At 36.8% G+C, this 24,688-nt stretch overlaps 1 protein-coding gene across 3 annotated transcripts in view; it reads left to right on the plus strand.

Moving 5' to 3' along the window:
• LOC135760684 (kinesin-like protein KIF21A) overlaps nucleotides 1-24,688 on the plus strand; it is a 77,137-nt gene that overhangs the window by 31,775 nt on the left and 20,674 nt on the right. For 2 of the 3 annotated variants that reach the window (XM_065274779.2, XM_065274780.2), the window contains exons 2-14: nucleotides 8,487-8,709; nucleotides 11,652-11,834; nucleotides 12,183-12,332; nucleotides 12,871-13,002; nucleotides 13,349-13,516; nucleotides 15,320-15,435; nucleotides 15,531-15,726; nucleotides 15,890-16,079; nucleotides 16,271-16,334; nucleotides 18,480-18,680; nucleotides 20,899-20,946; nucleotides 21,637-21,712; nucleotides 24,575-24,680. In XM_065274779.2, coding sequence (XP_065130851.1) covers nucleotides 8,487-8,709; nucleotides 11,652-11,834; nucleotides 12,183-12,332; nucleotides 12,871-13,002; nucleotides 13,349-13,516; nucleotides 15,320-15,435; nucleotides 15,531-15,726; nucleotides 15,890-16,079; nucleotides 16,271-16,334; nucleotides 18,480-18,680; nucleotides 20,899-20,946; nucleotides 21,637-21,712; nucleotides 24,575-24,680 — 1,853 coding nt within the window. The remainder of the gene's footprint in view (nucleotides 1-8,486; nucleotides 8,710-11,651; nucleotides 11,835-12,182; nucleotides 12,333-12,870; nucleotides 13,003-13,348; nucleotides 13,517-15,319; nucleotides 15,436-15,530; nucleotides 15,727-15,889; nucleotides 16,080-16,270; nucleotides 16,335-18,479; nucleotides 18,681-20,898; nucleotides 20,947-21,636; nucleotides 21,713-24,574; nucleotides 24,681-24,688) is intronic. The other variant, XM_065274781.2, reaches the window with a different exon arrangement.

Raw genomic sequence — 24,688 nt, forward strand, 5'->3', positions numbered from 1 at the left:
AAACATATTAGCTTTATGCTGACTTTATGCTAAATCATGTTAGCTTCATGCTAAATCAGGCTAGCTTTATGCTAAATTATGTTAGCTTTATTTTAAAAAGCTTCATACTTAAGCATACTAACAACAAGATAGCCTACTAAACCAAACTTCTGTCAAACTGTCTTAAACGTTCAGACCAGGCTTTGTCAAGCCAACATAAAGTTTGTCCTCAAACTTTAATATCTAGTTATTATAACTACTGTACAGTCGATGCTGTTGCCATGCAGGCCTAAAATATTGACGTTGCTCTCTGTTGATATTGCAAATGTATAATCTGTTACTGGGTATCTGTACATACTCATTTCTGGTAACAAACTGATCCTTAGATAATATTACACATTATCCAAAATCAATTCAAAGAGTGTTATCCAGGTTCACTTTTGTAGTTCATTGAGCTTATGGAACACAGTTTCTACAGTACTAAGTATATTAATAGTGTTGTGTACAGTGCAGTGCATTGTTATTTCTTTTATTATTTCTATTAATCTCTTAAGCATATTAGGCAAGTTTAGCATACATGAGATTGACTTCTTTGAACAATGCTGTTAAACAATCGCATTACATGCTAATCAGTCACATGCACATCAAAGCATTTAACTGGAATTTTTTACCTCTAAACTTAAACTTTGGTGTGTAGTTCATCTTTCATAAAATCATGCGTCATATGTTAAGGAGATTTGTTTTTAAAAGAGCAGCCATCTGCTTAGCAATGCATTACCAACCACTGACTACAGCCTGGCAACACATTAGCAACAACCTAGTACAGCCAATTAATGCTCTAGCAACCGTCCAGAACACCCTACAGTAGCAACAACCCAGAACACCCTAGACATTCCTTAGCAACCATTCATCTACCAACATAGAAACTACTCAAAACAACCGTGATTTGTAGGTGAGCGGAGCCAGTCTGCAGATTTTGGGCAGTTGATTTTCAAGGACTTTATAGAAAATCAACTTTACCAAAATAGTTTTGGATGCATATTGGCTACTATTTTAACCTATATTGACATGTTAGATACTGTATTCTGAGATGACATCTACTGAAATTTCACATATATTATTAAGATTAGGGCCTTTTTACACCTGGTTACTCCATTTTCTCTGATCAGATAGCTATCCACTTGTTAAAAGAACCAGTGTAAATGCAGACAGATTTAAATACCATTGCCAAACCACTTCAGGCGGTGGTCTAGGACGCATTTCAGATGAAAGTGGACAAGTGTAATTAAACCTTTACTTCTCTCAAACGTAAGCACGTTACTCACAAGTTTGCAGATAAAGAGGCTAGGGATGGGCATTCGATTAAGTTTTCTTTGTCGATCGTCGGGAGAATTAACGATCGACTATCGATTAATCATTAATATTTTTATAATAAAATTTGTTATTTAACTTTTATACTTAAAAAATGCAATGAATACAAATATACAGCGTGCTTTTCCTCGATGAGACCTTTATTACAAGATCAACTTGTGGCAGACAGTTAAACTATGTTTCAAACATATAATATATATGTGCATACATATTATGTGCGTGCATGTGCGGTGCTCTAAAGCAGCGGAACCTGCAGCTGCGAGCCAGCGTTCTTAAACAGAGACCTCATTATTTCCAAAATAAATAAATAAAACAGATTCATGTTTAACATTAAATTAAACAAAAAACATAATACTTAGATCTGAAAGGTTTTGTCAAAATGTAACTCAAAATTATTCAAGCCAGAAGAAAGTGCAAGATATTAGCCTTCTTAACATTAGGCTATAACAAATTAGGCATTAAAGCCTCGTGAAAAATAACTAACTTAAGTAACTGGCATAAAACTTCTGCACCAGTCTACTGATTTTTTTTTGAGAAATAAAAGCATTTTTTGGGGTCAGACGCGACCGCAACCCATGGTGACCGTCAGTCCAGCCGCCGCCGAAAACAGCTGCTCAGAGGAGACTGACCGGGATGCACAGGTACCTCAGCGCTAACTTGGCTTATTCCGCATACAGAGTATGTGTGAAACAGCGTGCGTTTTGTGAGCTCCATTCACCATTGTTTAATTATACTAACATATCTTTTAGTTTTTATTTGTTGTAAAACAACAGTAGACACAAATTTACTATGGTCTCCAACTCCACAATATACCATAACCATGGTATTTGTAGTAAAATTGCGGAAATACAAATCGTTTTTAATCTGCAAAAAAAAAAAAACATTTTCACAATGATAAAATCATGGCTAATTTGCCTAAGGTAGTAATTACAAAATTATATATGTTTGAAAGACGGAGATGCGCACCTGTCAATCTATTACATAACAGAGCGAGGCCAGAGACAAACGTGCTCATAAACGGGAGTAATATGGAATAATGTGTGCATCTTTGAATAACTGTAAGTATACATTTCTTTAAAATATATTTTGTCATATAAAGTTTTGAGACATGGCCTAATAATGTTTGTTTCACTTTTATTGCTCATTTAGACTTATTGTGCGGGTAACAGCGTTTTTGACACATTTACCTCTGAGGTTATTTTAGCAATATTGCTTTTTTCCGGTAATAATAATACAATTTATATTTCAATCCTGTTTCATTGTCTGTTTATTCATTTCATTATGCTGTTATGTTAATGTGAGGATATTTATTTGCCATATGAGACGTGCCGTTATATGAATACTTTTGTATAATATTTAAATATATGCGGAATAATGTGTGCTTCTTTGAATAACTGTATGAATACAGTTGCTTACTTTTGTCATAAAGTTTTGAGAAATAATAATATTGTGAGGATTTATTTCCATATGAGACGCTTTTTTGTCGTTGAATACTCTCGTTTATTATTTGGAAATCATATACATACATAGTAGGAAATATATAATGTGGAAGGGTAGACTTGCAAAGTTACTCTGCTTATTTTTATTTATGATATATGTGGAGATAAATAAAGCATTGCAGGGTGCTTGACGGATTCGCCGCACACGTACGCAAACGCACTGCATACGGAGTATTTGTGAAACAGGAGTTAGATAAAAAAATGCATTCGATTAATTGATAACAAATTAACGTTATCGACGAAATTCTTAACAATCAATTATCGATCGTCGATTAATTATGCCCATCCCTAAAAGAGGCAAGCAATCAAAGCTTGTTGCTTTATGGAGTGGTGACAGTGGGTAAAAAAGCTTTCTAGAACCAATAAAATATTTCAATAACAAACCCAATTATATTAACTCTTTCCCCGCCAGCGTTTTTAAAAAAAAGTTGCCAGCCAGCACCAGCATTTTTCATGATTTTCACAAAAGTTTAATGCCTTCCAGAAAATGTTCTTCTTTAAATATATAAACAAACAATATATCAGAGGAAAGAACAGACCCTCTGCTTTCATCCTACCTTCATTAGTTCTCTTGTAATCACCTCTCAAACATGGGTAGGTTTCTTCAAAAACACCCAGTTTTGAGCAAAAAGCTGAGATAATTCCATTTTTGCGAAGGACTTTTGATAGAGATCAGATGCAGAGCGATCTTTAAAACATACACGGAGTTCTTTTTCTTTCACGTGAGGCGCTACTTCCAGGTTGTATAATTTGCGGAAGTGCGCCAACTGGTGGATAATAGCGGTATTGCGGAAAGCCGGAAAATCTCTTCATTGGCGGGGAAGCGTTTTCTCTTAATTGATGAGATATCTCGTCAATGGCGGCGAAAGAGTTAAACAAAGAAATAAAAAACTTTGAGAGAGTGTTTTGTGAAGCGCTTTTCCCCGTCGTGGACCTGTAAGTAATTAGCATTTTGTGCATGAATATTTTTACAATTTTTTTATATTTGATCGCATTTTTTATAACTGTTTCATTAACGGACGAATGTTAATGGAACAGTTTCAGTTAGGGATGTCAAAGGATTAATTGCGATTAATTGCAAACAAAATAAAAGTTTTTGGAATAATTTATGTGTGTGCACTAATTATTTTATATGTATACACACGTTCATCTTTGCATTGTAAGAAAAATGTACATATATTTTATATTATAAATAAAAATATACCCAAATACCTTTTTTTAATTCATACATGTATGTGTGTATTTATATATACATAATATATACACACAGCACACACACAAACTTGTATTTTGAGATTTAATTATCTTTTGACAGCCATAGTTTTAATAAATCAGATAGCTATCTGATCAAAGAAAACACATGAAGTGACCAGGTGTAAAAAAGCCCTTAAAAAATGCAGCAATATTACAGTTTAACCACCTATGCCGATAGCCGATTATTCATACTGATATCTGCCGATACCGATAGTTTGGGGGTTATATTAACTTGCATTAACTAAATTCTGAATGTTATTCAATCATATAATGACCATTAATAATAAACATTAAAGTAGTGATGTTTCTTTAGATTTTTTTATAGACAGAGCTCAGATTCATAGCATTTTTCTGTTCTCTTTTGATTGACAGGATATATCGGTTGTTTTTAAACGATATCCAGTAGTGTGAACATTTTATTTTATTTGGGTAATGGCCAGATAACTGTTAAACCATCAGAGCACAGTCAAATCCAGTTCAGCCATGGCTTTTTGTGGGAATAGGGGAAGACGTGGATACTTTGTTGTTACTGTAATCGCAGTAATGAGCCCTGTGGCTTGAGGTTAACAAAGTCTGTCACATGATCACCGCCTGTCAGAAGCTAAGCTGCATTTCATGTTTTTTGAACACTGTTACCTACACATCTTTGCCATCAGAATTAAAACCCTAACCCTATGCAGCTTTCCTGAAAAATTCATACTGAACACTGAACACATAAACCTACACATTTACCTGCATCCTGTTTGTTCACAGTAGAGTCTTTCATGAAGCATTATTGTGTTGTGGGAAAATTTGGGGATTAGTCCAGAGATTTAACAGTTTTGCTTTTGACAAATTTCCTACCAGCTCTGAAAAGGCAAACTATTGGTGGTGATGATGATGCTGCATGCAAAAAAACCTGAAAAATCTCCTAATCCTGCGTAAGCGCAGTTTTCTACATAGCCGGTTTATTAATTTGCATGTAAACGCATAAAAACAGGTTACTTTAAAGAATAAAATGTAAAAAAAAATTAGCCGCCATGGCTGGTAGGCTAAATTCAGACTTTGTTTACAGATTGTTTACAGAACAACATTGTTTACAAACTGTGACTTTATAGTTGCTATTTGTGTCTGTTGTGATGTCACTGTCAGGACAGTAATACTACTTAAATACACTCATGTGTCTTGTCTTGTCTTGCCCTGTGACATCTCCAGTGTCTCCAAAGTCAGGGGTTAAATAAACGTTTGACTCAAGTGTGCCAGTGTGTTCTGTGGCTTTTAGACGGAATGCATAAACACATATTTCTAAAATAAGCCATATTACGAAGACCTTAGTCTATTGCAAAGTCTTTAAAGTTTATATATATATATATATATATATATATATATATATATAGTATATAGTATATATATATCCTTGTAAATGTTAATTCACTCCAAGCCCCTAACCACTGATGATGTCATCATAAAGAGATCATACTAAGACCCTACCTTAGTCCCTCTGTAATTATACATATTGTAAAAGATATTGTGAGGCATTTACGAGAGTGAAATACACTCCTATTTCCTGAGTGTCCACAAAGCATTGAGAAGAAGCCGTTTAACAGATTAAAGAATTAACTTTAAATGTGAACACCATTTTTTTTAAACAGACTTCATGGATTCAGTTTTACCAGGAATATTTTTGCAAGCATTACCTCATATTTTAGAGTTAGGGATTGGAACAACCCAGTTTTAGTAGTGACGTGTGGGATTAACAGCAGTTTTAACCAGTACAGTGCCTGAACAAAGACCTGACCAAGAACATAGTACAGTAAATAACATCACTGAATGGCTCTCTGCTTTATTGCTGCTCAGGCATTCATGCTGTGAATGTGCAACTGATTTTTATGTCTGCTTTCTTAAGGTTTTTAGGATAATACCGTGGTATTGTGGTAAAACATTGAATCATTTTGAATTTTTGCTCTCTCCTTTTTATTCTAAGTGCGTTTGCTATGTGTGTGCTGTCTATGTTGTCACATTACTTACTAGCAACTTGACAGTGATAAACTAGCAGTATCGGAATAAGCTCTCTTAGCTTGTATAACACACAAAGAAATACTGTACTAAGCATTTAATTTTGTTGAAAGTCTATAATGCACAGCTTAGTTATGGGTTTTGGCACTCTTTAGTAAGGAATATCCTTGTGTAATAAGCATCGACAAATCACTGCTTTCAACAGATGCTAATAGATAACTTTAGTTCAATTTTGAAACAATTGGATAAATTTTCTACAGAAAATAATATGTTCCGCTTTAAAGTCTGTGTAAAGTCATGTAGTACTGAATTGTCGTTGAATTACACCGTTACATTGAATTACACCGTTAATATGAAATGATCATCTACAATCTATAAAACGCTCCCAGGGAGTTAAACAGTCTTTCCGCATTTCTGTGTTCAGTATTATTTGGGCAAGGATAAAACAGTGTCTCAATGATGCACTGGAGCCGACAAGCATGGCACCCATTCAGGTTTTAGCAGTAATTGAAAGTCCCGCAAGTGGGCGAGGTTTCAACGCCAAAAGCAGACACGCCTCCAGTGTTTGAGAATAGAGAATTCTTGTAAAAAGTCAATATTTCCAGATCTTTCAGGTGTTTTGGCCGCAACTGTATACATAACCCTGTTCTACATAGTTTATCACTCTTTTATTTTAAAATATAACTCTTTTTTTTTAATAAATGCATGATGATAGAAAGTAGTAGGTAAAGCGAAGGACATGTTAGATAAAATAAGTAGAGTAAAATGAATCCCAGGGTGTGACTGTTTACAGGTGGCCAGAGTTTCCGTTCTCTCTCAAAGAGGGCTTCTGTTCATAAATGGGCTCAGGAGCGGAGTGTGTAGAGCACTAGGCTGAATTTCCATAGACAAACAGCATTCAGTGACCTCCTAAAGGAAAATTTGTACATGGGAATGGGTACACACAAACACAAAATATGTTCTATCATCTCAGTTTGCCACCAGTTTTCATTTCATTGCAAAAAAGACAATATTCTGTCCAAAAAACTTTGGCACCTCCTCCATCTTTATTCAGGCATTTATTCAGTGTCAGTAGTTTTGGAGGATCTGAGCCAAGATGAACAGTGGAGAAAATGGCGAATGAAGTTTGGAAATTTTATTTATTTTTACATGAATTGGCTCTTTGGCATTGCATCATGTTTTAAATACAAGATGTTTCAACAAACAAGACAGTGTTTTGCAAACAGGACAGTGTTTTGACTGTTCATGGAAATTAAGCACTGTTGGCTAACTTACTGACATTTCATAAGACTTTTTTAAGATGTCAAATAAATCTTTGATGTCCCCAGAGTACGTACACTCTCAGAAATAAAGGTACAAAACTGTACTTTTTCTGTCACTGGGGCTGTACCCTTTCAAAAAGTACAGCTTTGCATCTAAGGATTTCATTTTAGTACCTCAGAAGTACATACTGGGACCAAAGAGAGCTTATTAGTACCTCAAAAATACATATTAGTATTTCAAGGGTACATACTGGTACTAAATGTTTACATATCTTTACCTAATGGTCCATACAATTTCCTTTTTAAAGGGTGCTGCCCCACTGACAGTACCAAACGGAAACTTAGGGTACAGCCCCAGTGACGGAAAATGTACAGTTTTGTACCTTTATTTCTGACAGTGTATGTAAAGTTCTAGCTCAAAACACCATATAGATAATTTATTATAACATGTTAAAATTGACACTTTGTAGGTGTGAGCAAAAATGTGCCATTTGGGGTGTGTCATTTAACATGCAAATGAGCTGATCTCTGCACTAAATGGCAGTGTTGTGGTCGAATAGTGCAGATTTAGTGGTGGTATTATCCCCTTCTGACATCACAAGGGGAGCCAAATTTCAATTAGCTATTTTTTCACATGCCTGCAAAGACTAAGTTACTGGGTTGATCTTTTACACATTTTCTAGGTTGATAGAAGCACTGGGACCTAATTATAGCATTTAGAAAAAGTCTGAATTTCGTGAAATGTTCCCTTTAAACATTTTTATTGGTTGCATGATGGATCCTTTATTTAAAATGCGGATTTAAGGCAAATAAATACACTGTAAAATGTGAAAGTTGGATTAAAGATTAAAATATTTTAAATAAAAATTTAAGTTGAACAAGCTAAAAAATTTTCGGTGTTTCCAATTTAAGTAATTTAAAAAAGTTTTTCACCTCTAAATTGATTCACTTTAAATGTAAAATTTAAGTTGACAAAACTCAATTTTGGGGAGCATTACCAATTTAAGTAATTTGTTTAAGTAGATCCAAATGTCTGTTTTTACAGTGTAACTTACCTATGTGATCTAGCAGTACTAGATTTAAACAGGTTAAATGTGTGTTCATTTAAATCCTCTCTATTTTTCAGGGTTCGTCCACAGTTGGCAAAGGAAAAGATAGAGGGATGCCACATCTGCACCTTTGTGACTCCTGGGGAACCCCAGGTGCTGCTGGGAAAGGACAAAGCCTTCACATTTGATTATGTTTTAGACATGGACTCGCAGCAAGATGTCATCTACAGCAGCTGCACTGAGAAACTTATCGAAGGATGCTTTGAAGGATATAATGCCACTATTTTTGCATATGGACAGGTAAGAACCAAGACTATACTGTGGATATCAACAAGACATTGCAGTGCTATTACTATGAATGGTGGAAACGCTATGCTTAATATGGCTCAACCAGCGAAGGAAGTCAATTTTTGTATTTTGAATTTGTATTCGTTCGATCACATTGTACATTTTTGAGTTTCCTTTCGCTCCTGTGATGTTGGGGTTACGGGTGGGGTTTCATTATTGTTTTTTTAATGATAATCGAATGATTCACTTCGTACGAATTCATATAAATTAGCCAACTGGGAATATGCACAATAATTCCTGTGGGATCAGGCTGGATGTTGTGGTTTCTATTGTTGTATAGCGTTAAATAAATGGTGTTTTAAGTACATAATACATCAAATTCTTTGATTTCAATGAACAAGAATAAGCCTGTTTTTCATTCCCTGACTCTTTGAAAGAACATCTACTTCATTTCAAAAACTGATGTGATACTTTTGGCAAGCCGAATAATTATTCAATCTAAAGGTTTTTTTTATAATGCCTGGAACTCTGTTGATAGTGTTTATTTTACCGTTCCCCGCATGTTACACAAGGTTAAGTTGCATTAGCTGTGCCATTGTGGAGCGTGTTACACATCAAGTAAAGCAAACAAGCTGTGAAGCGTCTGTCAAAACCTGAACGACAGACATGTTCTGACAGGATTTTTTTCATATCAGACTAATAGATTACTAAAGAGAGCCAATCCCCTCAATACATTTTTCCCCAGTTTGTGTAAAACATCATACACTTTTTATCGAATCATGTTTAAAATCTCTCCTTTATGAGAAACCCAGATTTCTTTGGCTTTGTTAATTCTCCTGCTCTTGTTTAGGGCTCCTGTCAGCGTCTCTTTATCCAGTGACGTGTGGACAGACCTCTGTGTGTCATTCCACTCTGTGTCTATAGTAACAAGGACCCCAAACTCCTTTTGTCTGTGGCCACCCCCTGTGCTACCCATGCTAAGAGAAAATGTCTCTGCATTATCTACATTTAGGTTCTCTGCAAGACTGTGGAGACTTTTCTTCTGGATCTTGTCTTTGAAATACCTAAAGACAGTATTTTAAAAACTTTTACAAAAAATTTTCGACAAGACATATTAACATTTCCATAAAAGCGCTTTGTAACAAGTCCATTGTAAAAAGTGCTATACATATAAAATTGGGTTAAATTTTAAAGAGCCTCTATAACGTTGCTAAAAAGAACATTATTTGGTGTATTTGGTTTATGCAATGTGTTTGTGTGGTTTATAGTTAAAAAAACACATTATTTTTCACATATCGTACATCAGGGCTAGTCAACTGGTGCGGCCCATGGGCCAAATACGGCCCTCAAATCATATTTGTCTGATTTAAAATCAGCGTGGTTACTTTAAAGCTGCCTTTAATGACAAATGACGGCTGATAAACCAGAAGGAGAGTCGGAAAGGGGCTGTGTGCGTGCCAACCATCTGTGGGTGCATAATTTTCGGATCTGAGCCTTGGATGCATCAAAAAATAAACTTGTGCAACTGCAACGGCACGTGATCGCTGACCGAAAGGGATGTATTACAGTGCGTTCCAATCAAAACACTGTATGCAAGGTGAATCCTTTTTTGTTTAATTTTATCAGTAACACTTGAATCCTTTAAAAACGATTGATTACTGATAAGTAAATTATTAAATACATTTATAGATTAAAGGCTCTTGCGCTGGAATGAGCTTATTTCCCTTGTTGACATGGATTTACGATTAAACTGAAATTTTATTACCACTGCCACTAGGGGGCGCACTCCGACAGTCCTGTCCGAATGCACTGTACAATGGAAAGGCGGTTTAGCCTATATATCTTTAAAATATTAAAAAAGAAATCATAAAGTACAATTTTAGTCATTAGCAGATGACTGGCTATATGTTGTGAATACTTGAAATGTTACAATTTATGAAAATTATTGCTATACAAAAATACATGTGTTTATATATATATATATATATATATATATATATATATATATATATATATATATATATATATATATATATATATATATATTTATCTATATATTAGGTAAAAGTAAAAAATATATTTACATTAAAAAAAATCTGTCTGGTATATTTTATCCAATAATTTTAGTTATTTGATGCAAGAATGGCTGCTACTCTTCCTCTTACTTTTTGTTAGAGGTTCATAAGTTTTTCCAATATGCAAAGTGAACTTTTGCCTGGTGGGTGATGCAAGTAAAAACATTTTTTTTGAAAGAATGAGCATTGAGAAACATCTACATAAGAGTTTTTCAGCAGGCCATGGACTCATGGGTGGATAAAGAGAGAAAGCAAGGACCCATATTACATATATGAAATTGAGTTTTTAAGCCTGGTCTATGGTGAATGTGTGCTTATATATGCTCATATTACAAGCATATAAACATTTAATTTGTTATTAAATAATTTGATAAAACAGTTTAAAGGCTTGTACAGGCTGGTGTCATGACTATTGAATAACACTGTAGTAGAATTATGTAGAGAACAGAAGAAGTATGAATGAAAGAGATGGATAATTGTACATTGTAAAACTAGTAAACCTAGTTTAATGTGGGGTGGATAATGAATCATTTAGCTGAACTAATATTTGGTTGGGCTTTGGTTGACCTTTTTATTGTGTTGTTGTTTGATGACTAATTCCCAAAAAATAATATGGATGGGGATTATTTTTTAAAAGCCTAATTTGGGTTTTATACTCAGGTACAAAAGTTGTCACTGAGGCGGTACCTTTTCATAAAGTACCTAAAAGGTGCATATTGGTACCTAAGAGGGACATACTTGTACCTGAAAGGTACATATTTGTTCCAGAATGTTACATATTGGGACCTTTTTAAGAGTTTATGCCTTTTTTCTAAGAGTGTATTTGGAGAAGAAATGACAGACTTAAAGAACTTCACCTGAGATCCTTTATCATTCCAGACTGGTTCGGGGAAGACATACACCATGGGAACAGGTTTTGATGTGAACATCGGCGATGAAGAGTTGGGAATCATCCCGCGAGCAGTCAGCCACCTCTTCAGGGGCATAGAGGAGCGCAAGCAGGCCGCAGCAGAGCTGGGACGTCCTGTACCTGAATTTAAGATCAACGCTCAATTCTTAGAGGTGAAACACAGTGTGAAAACAACCCAAGTTATTTTTGTTTAATCTGAGCTCAGAAAACTACCTTTAGTATTCCAGAACCATGCGATTGTTGATGAGTGACAGTTGTGGTATTTTCGACCGTAATGGAAGTCAAGATGCTGAGTTATCTCTTCATTATCAGCACTGAGGTTTAAATTTATACCTTGGCAATGCAGATAGTGGTGTCGACAGCGTGCCACAGATACCACACACTTGTCTTAACTTTGGAAGGGATTGGAGATTTTCACACACAAGCCTCTACATGGCTTATTAATTACATCAACACCTGCATGTTTTTAGCTGTCTAAGGTGTGGCGTTTTGTTTCGTAGTTGTACAATGAAGACGTGCTGGATCTGTTTGATTCCACTCGAGATATGGAGGCCCGGAAGCAGAGGTCCAACATTAAGATCCATGAGGATGCCAATGGAGGGATTTACACTGTGGGAGTCACCACACGAACCGTTAGCTCCGAAGCAGAGGTTGGTTTAGTTATTCTGTAGGGCTAATGGACATGTTTGCATGAAACCCCACATATGCATTTGCATAAAAAAAACATATATTTTTTAAAATTATTTTATGTTTAATAAAACATTTATAAATAAAAAAATGACAGAACACTTTATGAAAGCAGTTATTTAATGCATTTATTTTTCAAAAAGCATACATTATATCTGGCAACTACAATTTTGCCACTGTAGTAGTAAAATAGTAGTAATTAAATTATTTATTATGTAATAATTGCACTAATAATAACAGTTTAAATGACCAGAATCTTCCTAACTGTAGATATACAAGTTAAACATATTTTTACATTTTATTTTGAAAAGTTTTTTGTTTATTTAATAAAGTAGGGCATTCTTTATTTGAATAGTTTTGTCAATAAACTATTTTAAATATTTTAGTTGTTTATTAGGTGTTTAAAAGTTAATATCAATATACCCATGAGAGATGAAGGGTCTCAGGCTCCAGTCAAGAATTGTGTATTACATCAAGTATTTACCTCTCCGTCTTTTGCAGATGATGCAGTGTCTCAGACTTGGTGCTCTCTCCCGCACCACTGCCAGCACTCAGATGAACGTTCAGAGCTCACGCTCACATGCCATCTTCACCATCCATCTGTGCCAAGTTCGCGTCTGTGCCTCAGACAATGTAGGTGACGCCACTCGGCCGGCAAATTTCCCATGGAAAACTTACTCCTTGCTGTTTAATACTGATCACACTGACACAGAGCTGTGAAAGGCTTTCTCCAAAGCAATTTGGAAAACATTAGAAAGCTTACACGTTATCATTATGTAATTATGTCATCATTATTTTCATTATAGTAATTATCCACACTAGTATATTATGGACTCTGCCATACTAATTTATGCTTTTGCATGAGCAAGCATTACTCACGTTCCCATTGCATTGTTTATTTCACAACCAAAAGTGGCTAATGATGAAGTTATGTCTGTTGTACCATTGATGTTAGTTAACTACGTTCATCATTTTGTAGGACGCAGAGACAGACAACAGGTTGGTGAACGGATCCTCAGACATGAATGAGTTTGAAACGCTCACGGCTAAGTTTCACTTCGTTGATTTAGCCGGCTCTGAACGGCTAAAGAGAACAGGGGCCACAGGGGACAGGGCCAAAGAGGGCATCTCAATCAATTGTGGACTGGTAAGAGTAGACATTTTTTATAAGGGTGCATGTACATTTATGGCAGACGCTTTCATCGCATATGGGCTAAACATTTTACCAGTGTCTTAGCCAGCTATTTTGCTCCAAACACAGGCCAGAGGTCTAGGCTAAAACAAAAATTTAAAGGGGACAGAGAATGAAAATCCATTTTTACCTTGTCTTTGTTGAATAATGGTAGTCTACCCACGTTCACAAACATACAAAAAGTGCTAAACATCTCAGTCTCATAGAAATTCCTCTTTTAGAAATGTCAGCCAGAAAACAGCCCAATCTGAAAAACTGATGCTTATGACGTCACAGGCATCTCACTGCCCCTCCACTTTAAAATAATTGGCTACATTTTTTGAGTGGCAGCAAAGTCAGCCAAACAGTAATGAGTTTGCAAGTTAAGACAGTAGAGGGAGCCAAATAGGTGCAAAACCACTTGTTTAAAATCCCCCACTCTTATAGAGCTATCTGAGAGAGGTTTTTAGGAAGCTTCTAAGGCATTACAGACCCAAACAAAAAAATTGTTGTCTACATGTCACATCACAGAACAAGGATAAATACTCTGTTCAATCATTCTATGTCACCTTTAATACATGTTGTCTAACTAAAGCCAAATATAAATTAAATAAATACATAAATGAAACTAATCACCTTGTACTCACTGTTGATTTTACATGGTGAAATATCATACATCTCTCAAGGTTATGTTGGATAGAAGTGGATTACTTCTAGCTGGTCTATATGAGGTCTGTATTTAACCTACATCTGGATGGTGAAATGGTGGCTATTGCTTGCTGAAATGTGTATTGCTCCGGGGATTGAACCCATGACCTTTGCATTGACAATGCTTATGAATCATGAACAATTAATAAAACAGGTGCAAAAAAATTCAACATATTTGTCTTTAAAGGGATATGCTCATTTTCCAGCTCCCCTAGAGTTAGATTCTTACAGTTTTGGAATACATTCAGCTGATCTCCGGGTCTGGCGGTTCCACTTTTAGCATAGCTTAGCACAATCCATTGAATCTGATTAGACCAATAGCATCACACTGAAAAAATACCAAAGAGTTTCGATATTTAAACTTGACTCTTCTGTAGTTACATCGTGTACTAAGACCGACAGAAATTAAAAGTAGTAATTTTCTAGGCAGATATGGCAAGGACTATACTCTCATTCTGGTGTAATAATCAAGGACTCTGCTGTAACATGGCTGCAGGAGGTGCAATGATATTACGCAGTGCCCGAAAAGAATCCCCTGGTATTGAAATATACTAAGGGGACTATAATCTGCCTAGAAAATCGCAACTTTAAATTTTCCGTCGGTCTTAGTACATGATATAAGTAGAGAAGAGTCAAGTTTTAAATAGGAAAAATATTGAAACTCTTTTGAGTGCGATGCTAATGGTCTAATCAGATTCAATGGATTATGCTAAGCTATGCTAAAAGTGCTAGCGCCAGACCCGGAGATCAGCTGAATGGATTCCAAAACGGTAAAAATCTAAAGTTTAACTCTAGGAGAGCTGAAACATGAGCCTATTTAAAAAAAAGTGGAGTGTCCCTTTAATATTGACTAGTGTCATGTGAAAGATTAAAATGAAATTACTTGTTGAATCAAATTTTGATGCTCCTAATCTCCTAATGTTAGCATGGACTTTACAGACATGTGCACCTGAGGCTAGTGAGACTGCCACCTGGTGGTTTTTAATAAAGCAAACTCATTGATGTAAGATGTTTTTGACAAGTATTGCCATTAATGTCTAATAATACTGACTTTGTTTTGTGGTGCTAAAGTTAGCTCTGGGCAACGTGATCAGCGCCTTGGGTGACAGAAGCAAACGTTCCACACACGTGCCTTACCGTGACTCCAAACTCACCCGCCTGCTCCAAGACTCCCTGGGAGGAAACAGGTCTGCACCTGCAAATTCTTTCTTACATTTAATACATTTTTTTGCCAATATTTCTGCAGGCTTTTCAAACCTTTCCTATCTCTTATGACCTACAGTCAGACAGTGATGATTGCCTGCATCAGCCCATCAGACAGAGACTTCATGGAGACCCTGAACACGCTGAAATATGCTAATCGTGCTCGCAACATAAAAAACAAAGTGATGGTGAACCAGGACCGGGCCAGCCAGCAGATCAGCGCTCTGAGAACAGAGATCGCCCGGCTACAGATGGAGCTCATGGAGTACAAGACGGTAGAAATAAGATTTTGTTGCGTCAAATGTAAAGGAGTGAACAAGAACTGTGATTCTTAACAATAACTTTCCATTGTTTCCATGCACATTGTGCCAAACAAAATGTACAGAACAATACGTAAGTTAAGGTGTTCAAATTTTAGATATTTCTCTTTAAAAACAGGGGAAGCGTATGGTGGGCCAGGATGGATTAGAAAGCATAAATGACGTTGTTCATGAGAACTCAATGCTGCAGACGGAAAACAACAATCTGCGTGTGCGAGTAAAAGCCATGCAGGAAACCATCGATGCCCAGCGAGCCAGACTCACTCAACTCCTGAGCGACCAGGCTAACCAGACCCTCGCCAAAGCAGGTACACGCAAAGAATACGAGGATTGACCAGGTTACAATCACATGACTAGAAGATAATCCAGGACCTCTATTACCCAGGAGGTTCATCTGATCTCCAAAAGAAGGATTATTTCCTTCAGCTGAACAATAACTCTACTTATTTTACATACCTACAGTAGTGTCTTTATATGACTGTGCTGAACTTTTCCGCAGGTGAAGGCAGTGAAGAGATCGGAAATATGATCCACAATTACATCAAAGAGATCGAGGAGCTCAGGTAATGCATGGAAAGCAACTCAAAAATGAAAGTAGGTACTGTAGGTAGACTAACAAAAACTAGGTAACTGCTTTAGAGCTTTTTAATTCAATAACTTTCAAATCGTATAATAGTCAGTAATGTAATGTATGTACCGTAAAACCCTAACTAAGACGCGATGCAATATGATTCCAGTGATTGGCAATTTGTCTGTCCATACTGAACGCGGATAGGGGTGTTGCCCGATCCAAAACAACCAATCAGAAAAGTTTTGCTCTGTTTGCGTTTGTTCTGTTTCTTGCTCTATCGTACTGCAGTCAGCACATACACATACCCAGCCTCATCCCTCCGCTTTTTATGGCTTTCTATGTGCAACTTGAGGGATTTTTATATATTTCTGCTTTTAAACATTTATAATCAGTCTCTCTTCATCCATGTTAGATAATTTATATATTTATAATGAGTAGAACTTTCATTGAATAAGATCTCAGGATAGGCGGGGCTGTCAGACGGGACGTCACAGTAATAGAAACGTTGCGGGTGGTTACAACAAAAATTCTGATTAACGTGGAAAATATAACTTTTATCACGTCGCATTAAGTTAGGATAATTATTTTGGCGCAAAGTGAAGGATATGAGCATACAACAAAACATACGCTCAAACGTACACAGTAAGTACAAGCAATATAATAGAGACATGAAATAGCCTAAATATATGGAGTTTTAAGCCTTGCAACCAATTTGGCCCACTGCCCCATTTATTTTCATTTGTTATCTGACGACAACACCAAGGTAACCGCTAAGTGTGCATTCAAAATTGATCGACAGGTTTGGCTCAACAAAAAATGACCTACTGCCAGCCAAACGATGTCATGTGACCCGTGAAGACCTCTAATGGTGCATTCACACCAGCCACAGTAAAGGCGGCAAAAACATCCATAGTTGGATGTTTGAACATTTGAGCTTACTCACTTCATTCGCGCGTGAAATTCTAGTCATTCGAGACATTCACGCGGAAATTCGCCCTCAAGGGAGGGGCTTCTGCGACTCCGCTGATACTCCGCTCATTTCCTGTAATCACGTCACTACTACAGCAAGGTCCTGATTGGTTAACTCGGCGCGAAAATCGGCTAAAGTTCAGATTTTTCAACTTGCACGTTTCCCCTGGCTACACTCATTTTGCACGGAACGCGTCATCCGCGCCACGTCTAGCGCGCCGCAGGATGCCTAATCGCATCTTTGCATTGATTTAACATGTAAATCATTTGTGCTTGCCGCCTCTATCGTGTCTGGTGTGAACCCTGCATAAAAGTTACTCTGTTACTGTGGGTTTACACCAGCCGCGTTTGAGAAGTCAAAATCGCGTCTACCGCGCCTAGTTTGCTGCCTCTTGAAAGCCGTGCGTGAAATTCTAGTCATTGAGACAATTACGCGGAAATTGGCGTCATGGGAGGGGCTTGTGCGACTCCTCTCGCTTTTTGTAATTAATGTCGCAGCAACGTTCAATTCACACCATTCGCGCAAACTAGACGCGCAAATGAAGCGGAATCGCATCTACCGTACTTAACGCCTCGTTCGTGCCATGAAACCTCCAGACGCGCATCAACGCGTCTTCACATTGACTTAACATTGAAATCACTCGTGCTTAATGCCTGTAATGCTGCGTTTACACCAGCAGCAGTAGAGGTGGCAAGCACGGGTGATTTATATGTTAAATCAATGCAAAGACGCGATTACACCTGCGGCCTAGTACACGTGGTAAGTACGGTGCGTCACTACCTTGCTGTGGAAGTGACATGATTACAGGAGCCGAGCGGAGTCTCAGCGGAGTCCCATGACATGAATTTTCACGTGAATTTCTCAAATGACTAGAATTTCACACGCAGCTTTCACGTGCGAATGAAGCAAGTGAACTCAAATGTTCAAGCGTCCAACTACGCGCAAAGAGCGTGTTTTTGTCGTCTCTACCGCGGCTGGTGTAAACACAGCATAACACTGTGGTGTAAAAAACAGCAATTTACCGTTTTGATACACTACTCTGCTACTGATTGAAAAAGTAATATTATTTTTTCAGTATTATAAAAGTAGCTGGGATGTTTTAAAAATGACTAGTGTCCCTACTACTATCTTGTTTTTGTATAATGTGTGTATGTGGTGTGTTTTTAGAGCAAAGCTTTTGGAGAGTGAAGCTGTGAATGAAAACTTAAGGAAGAACTTGTCCCGCGCCTCCACACGCTCTCCGTTCTACGCCGGATCTGCCCTCTCCCACGCCACTCTTGCACCCGAGAAAGAGGCCACGGATATCATTGAAATCGCAAAGAAAGACCTAGAAAAACTGAAGAAAAAGGAGAAAAAGAAAAAGAAGAGGTAAGCTACTGACATTAATGCTTAGAAGTTGACGTAACATCTTAAATGTCTTTCTTCCTGTACAAAAATGGGTGTGTTAGGGATTGTTCTGGGCTCAGCTGTATGGCTTGAATATACAGTGACATTTCCATGCCCAGATAATCATTGTGTTGAGTCGTTCCCAAGAGAAAACATTTGAAAATGTCCATGGGTTACTATATCCTTCTGACTTTTTTACATTACATCAGATATGCAAATATAAACATGTCATATTCTATACTTTTGTAGCATTATCTTTTACTTATAATGTTCGTCAGGATTTCTTGAACTTAAATCAGTCATATTTTACTTGCTCATAATTAGAAATGATTAGTTAATTATTAGTAATCCTCATGGTTGTGATGTCATAACCATACAGATTTCCAGATGTTCAATAAATGATTTGGTGTGCTGGATAGAACATAACTGTTAAAGGAACAGTATGTAAGAAATGTATTTCAATTAATCATAAAATGGCTCTGATATGTCAGTAGACATTAAGGGCCAGATTTACTAAGCGCTTGCGCCAGCGTAAACCATCATTTTGGCGGTAAATAGCGATGTCGGAATTTACTAAAGACGCGCAGTGGATCATTAGCGCTGAAAAGGTGTGGTCTAGTTCTTTTTGCGACTGACCTGATTGCATATGCATTTCTAGGAGTTTCCCTTTCAGACGCAAACATTTTGGGAGGAGACTATTTAAATGATTCACGCAACGCGATTTACTAATGTTTGCGCATGTGTTATGTATGGCATTTGCGCGACTATTTAACGCCGAAAAAAAGCATGTCTTAAATCATTTTGCGCTCAAAATGGCTGCAATTGTTGTTGCTAGGAGGAGACATCGCAGAAATCAGAGACTGCAAGGTAGAAGGGAGAGGATTTCCAGGATCATTTTACCAGATAAGTTCACGCGTCTCTCTGCCTTTATTTATCGGCCTGTATATCACATGCACCTGCAGGAGCATCATCTCTGCTTATTTGCAACCATGCGCTAATTTGCGCTGCTCTTAGTAGATTGGTTGGTCATTATGGAAATCAGCTGTTGCGCCTGTGTTATTTAAAAAGCGCTTTTTTAGTAAATAACCCGCAGATATCACCACTCCCATCAGCGCATTTTTGGAATTGCGCTCATGCGCTAATTTGCCCTGTTTAGTAAATCTGGCCCTAAGAAATCATTTTTATTTCAAATACTTATATCACTGACAACTGTGGTCCGGCCAGGATATTGTCATTTAAAAAGTGGAGTTGCAGCCCTCAACTGATGTTTATGTTGTCATTTTGTCTATTGGCCACCAGTTGTGAGATTGCAGTACCAGTTTTAGCCACAAGTTTTGTGATTGCAGTACCAGTTTTGACCACAATCCTACATACTGTTCCTTTAAGTTCTTTGCACACTGAAGTTTGCACCGAGCCCCTTAGGTGACATCGGAGTAAAAATCTAAAGTTTAGTTTCATGTGCTCACGTGAAACTTTCATGTGCAGAATTTTTTTTACAAGTTTAGTTTTGCGTGCGCACGTGAAACTATTGCGTGCACACATGAAACTTTCACTTTCACGTGCGCACAAGATGGTTTCACGCACGCACGCACGCGAAACTAAACTTTCTTTAATTTTTTCTCCATGTCCCCTTAGGGGCTCCGTAAGTTTGAAATTGTCGTATGCGTTTTTCGTATTCATCAATAAAGTCTGAAATAGTGGAAGAAAACCATTATCGGTGATATCAAATTTGCATTGGAGATTTTTGCATCTCTTGCAGTCAATCCATTGCATGCAACTGTTTTGTTGGCCACTAAAAAAGCTTCAATAATAGTACAGCTTCCTATCTCATTAGTAAACATCACTGCTAATTATCCTGCAGCTTAGTAGGAAAAAACTAACTTGAATGCATTGTAAGTCACTTTACAAATGCATTCCCGGTGATAATGCAAACTACTTTCGGTTGTACCCAAATATTACAATGAAATGTCCCGTAGTGGCAGAGAAGAGGATGTAATGTCACTCAGGTTCAAATTGGACTATTAAACCAAATGTGAAAACAGCCTCATAGTATGTGTGCACCACAATACAAAGTGCTAGTATTTATTTCAAAAGAGCAAGAAAAAGATCAAGTTTAGCTTGTGTCTCACGTGTTCGGTTCTGCCGTCATTTGTGGTTCTGTTTTTCTCACTTTCACCTCACCCCTCAATCACTCCTGAAGACTCCAGCAGATGGATGAAGTCACTCACGAGGATCTTGAGCTTGTCAGGTTGGGATATGTAGCTAGCTAATGCTGTTATTCCACTAATCGTAGTTAGAATGTCATGGAAAATCCCATCCATTGTTCATTTTCATCTTTCTCTAATACAACTCCATACACTTCAGATTCAAATCTTAAGGATTTTTCATCATTTTTTTCAACTGTGCTGTGAATGAATCTTTTCTCATCAATGAAATTCATGTTTGAACAATAATGAAACTGAGCAGGCTTTCGTTTTACGGTATAAAAGCTCAATTGATTCACATAAATGATTTAATCAAGAATTGATTAGTAACACTTTACTGCAGGGTTCTTCTAACTATTAGTTAATGAATTTGCTTACATTAACTAACAATAAGCAACACATTTACAGCTTTTTATTAATGTTATTAATTATATTTATTACAAATAACATTGTTCATTGTTTGTATATTGTGCATGATAACTAATGTTAACAAATAGAATCTTAATCTAAAGTGTTACCATTTGATCTATAGCGAACTAAATGTAATCACAGAATACTCAATCTTGGGTGGATTATGTTTTGCTATAACTTCACCATGACAGAAAAGAAGTTGACAACTTTATTTTGTAAGGTCTTTAACCAAATCTTTGGGCTGAGGGTCCTTCTTTCTATGAATCATTCTTAAGTTGGTGGTCTTTGGTTTTAATCATGTTTCTCATGATGTCATGATACAGTGTCGTTAAGGAGGAGGGGCCAGATAATGAGCAGGACAAGGAGCCCTCCGAGAGAGCCAATGAGGAGCCAGAGGCGGTATGTTTTATCTAGTGTCCTTTGTACAAAGACAAAATTGTTGTAACATTGCTTCATGGCTAGCAAAAAAATAAAGATAGCTTGATGATTCAGTTTGTCAGGAGCGTAAATTGCAGTCAAGTATAATTTTGGAGTTTTTCATCGGCCGTTATTAGGGATTACCTAAGAGCATCAGAGTTAAATAGTTGAGCAGTTGAATGTGAACTGTGAGTAAAAATAGTAGAGATACACCGATATTTCTTTCTTTCTTTCTTTATTATGCTTTACGCCAAACCACCATCTACTGTACAGCTATATTCATGGCAAGAACTGGTTAATCCATACACAAGTTGATTCAGACAAGTTAATCCAGACACAGGTTGGGGGAGGGAGAATTTAGCATCTCCAATTTGCTTAAAGGTGCAGTGTGTAAATTTTTGCGGAATCTAGTGGTGAGGTTGCGAATTGCAACCAAAAGTTCACTCCACTGCTCTTCCCTCGCCTTTGAAACGCATAGAGAAGCTACAGTAGCCGCCATCGGAAAAACATGTCATCGACGAAGACAAATGAGTAAAAAAAGTTTGTCCGTTAAGGGCTTCTGTAGAAACATGGTGGCACAAAAAGGCGACTTCCAGTAAGGGGAAAATCAGTGTATGTAGATAAAAATGTCCTATTCTAAGGTAATAAAAAATAATGGTTCATTATTAAAAGGTCTATATACACCCCTGATAATATAGTTTTGTATATTATTAAGCATTTCTGTAAAGAGAGCCTTTTAAAAATTACACACTGCACCTTTAACTTGCATGTTTTTGGCCTGTGGGAGGAAACCGGAGTACCTGGAGTAAACCCACGCTGACACTGATATTAAATTTTTTGGTGGTTATATTAAATTGCATTTTCTAAATTCTAAATTTTCTTAATATTATTCATTCATATACTGTAGAGCCCTATAATTTCCACAATGTGGAAAACGCTGATGGAATCATGGAATCCAAGCATAAAAATAGAATTTTATGTATAACGCAGAATGTCATGGAATTCGGCAAATTTAGCTTTCAGTCATTTAAAACCCATTATATCTCATTTTCAAATGCTATTTTTTGTTTTGTTTCATTAAACAGCAAATGACAGAAATATGCGGAAACATTTTCCTTTTGTGTAATGTTGGACGTAACGAAAAGTATGTTCGTTTCTCATCATTCATTGCAAACAATGAGAAGCGTTGCCTCATCAGAGCGCAAGCAGGTTTTGTCAAAGCTTATGATTTAAAGAAAAAACTAGGGCAAAACGATAGAATCACGCACATCCAAGTTAAATGCGGGTGCAGGATCAAATCAATGAATAAGTAAAAAGAGAAGGATCCGCACACCAAAAAGCTCCCTTTCATAAATTTATTTGGAGTGACGTTTCTCGTCTCTACAAGGAAGGGTTGTAGAGACCCGAAACGTCACTCCAAATAAATTTATGAAAGGGAGCTTTTTGGTGTGCGGATCCTTCTCTTTTTACTTAAAGAAAAAACTAAACATTTGGTTGCTTGTCAGTAGCATGGTTATAGTACATTGCGGTTACTGTGACAGGTAAAATACATCGGCCTATATGTAATTTTAAATAAAACTTTCAATAAATTGTTTTTTTTATTGTATTCGTTCAATGTTTTTAGTTGATAAGATATGCTTTTTGATAACGGAAATTGAATTTAACCATTAAAACCAGAATCCAGAAAAATGAAAACATGGAATTTGAAAATAAGTAAAACAGAATTTGGGAAAGAATTAAACAAAACGATTTCATAGGGCCCTATTCATATAATGACCACTAATATTGAACATTAAACAAGTGATGTTTCTGCACAATTTCTATACACAGAGCTCAAAATTTTGATTGACACTGTTCTCTCTATATTAGCCATGACTATCAGCTGTTTTTAAACTATTGGCCGATAGTGTGGAAAATTCCTTTTATAGCCGATACTGATTATTGCCCAATATATCGGTGCATCTCTAAAAAATAAATAAGCTTTAAAAGTTAATCCTCAATAACTTCACTGGGAAAAGTCAAGTCTAGTAGTTAAATAAAGAAACTGAAACTGGCTTATGTCATAGACAGTACAGAGACTGAGCGCAGTTATGCAAATTTGAAAAACACCCCCACCGGGTGGGGAAACAATCCAACCGTCTCCATTGACTTTGTATTGCGAGAGGCTGTCTCCTTGTCATTTCTGGCTTATAACAAAAAAACGAATAATGCTTAAAACTTGCTGTGTGACAATATGTACAGCTAACAAGCCAAAGAACCCAGAAATAAGTTTTTATAAGCTGTCGAGCAGTAAAACCCAACCTTTAAGGAGAAAAGGTGGATCACCGACTACATTTCCCCCTAGTGGACGCAGTTCTACTAATAGGAGTACTATGAAAAGTTGCCTGTTTTCCACTTTTGTGTCTTTAAATGCTTGTTTTTTTGAGGTCGACAGATTATAAAAACTTATTTCTGGGTTATTTGGCTTGTTAGCTGTACATATTGTCACACAGCAGCTTTTCGGCATTATTCTGTTTTTTGTTATAAGCCAGAAATGACAAGGAGGCAGCCTCTCGCAATACAAAGTCAATGGAGACGGTTGGATTGTTTTCCCCCCCAGTGGGCGTGGTTTTTAGGTTATGACGTGCTGCACTCTGTCTCTATGATGCTGATCCTAGGAACTGTATTGAAGCCAGACATTTTTAAACACTATTTCCATTGACAGTACACTACACAGCAATTAGATTTTTAATTCTTTTTACCTGTGGAGTCCAGAAGCTTGATACATGTAGGGGCATAGATCAAAATCGTGACTTTGTAAGTGATTCACAATGATTGAATCTTATGTATGTGTAACTGTTGCAGGATGGAAGTGATCATGATGAAGTCGAGGAGGCAGATGGAGATGAAGAGGAGGATGAGATGGAGGTGGAGAGCTCCGATGAGTCAGACTCTGAGTTGGAGGAAAAAGGTAAAACT

This window comes from Paramisgurnus dabryanus, chromosome 1, assembly GCF_030506205.2.
Source record: "Paramisgurnus dabryanus chromosome 1, PD_genome_1.1, whole genome shotgun sequence".
Lineage (NCBI taxonomy): Eukaryota > Metazoa > Chordata > Actinopteri > Cypriniformes > Cobitidae > Paramisgurnus > Paramisgurnus dabryanus.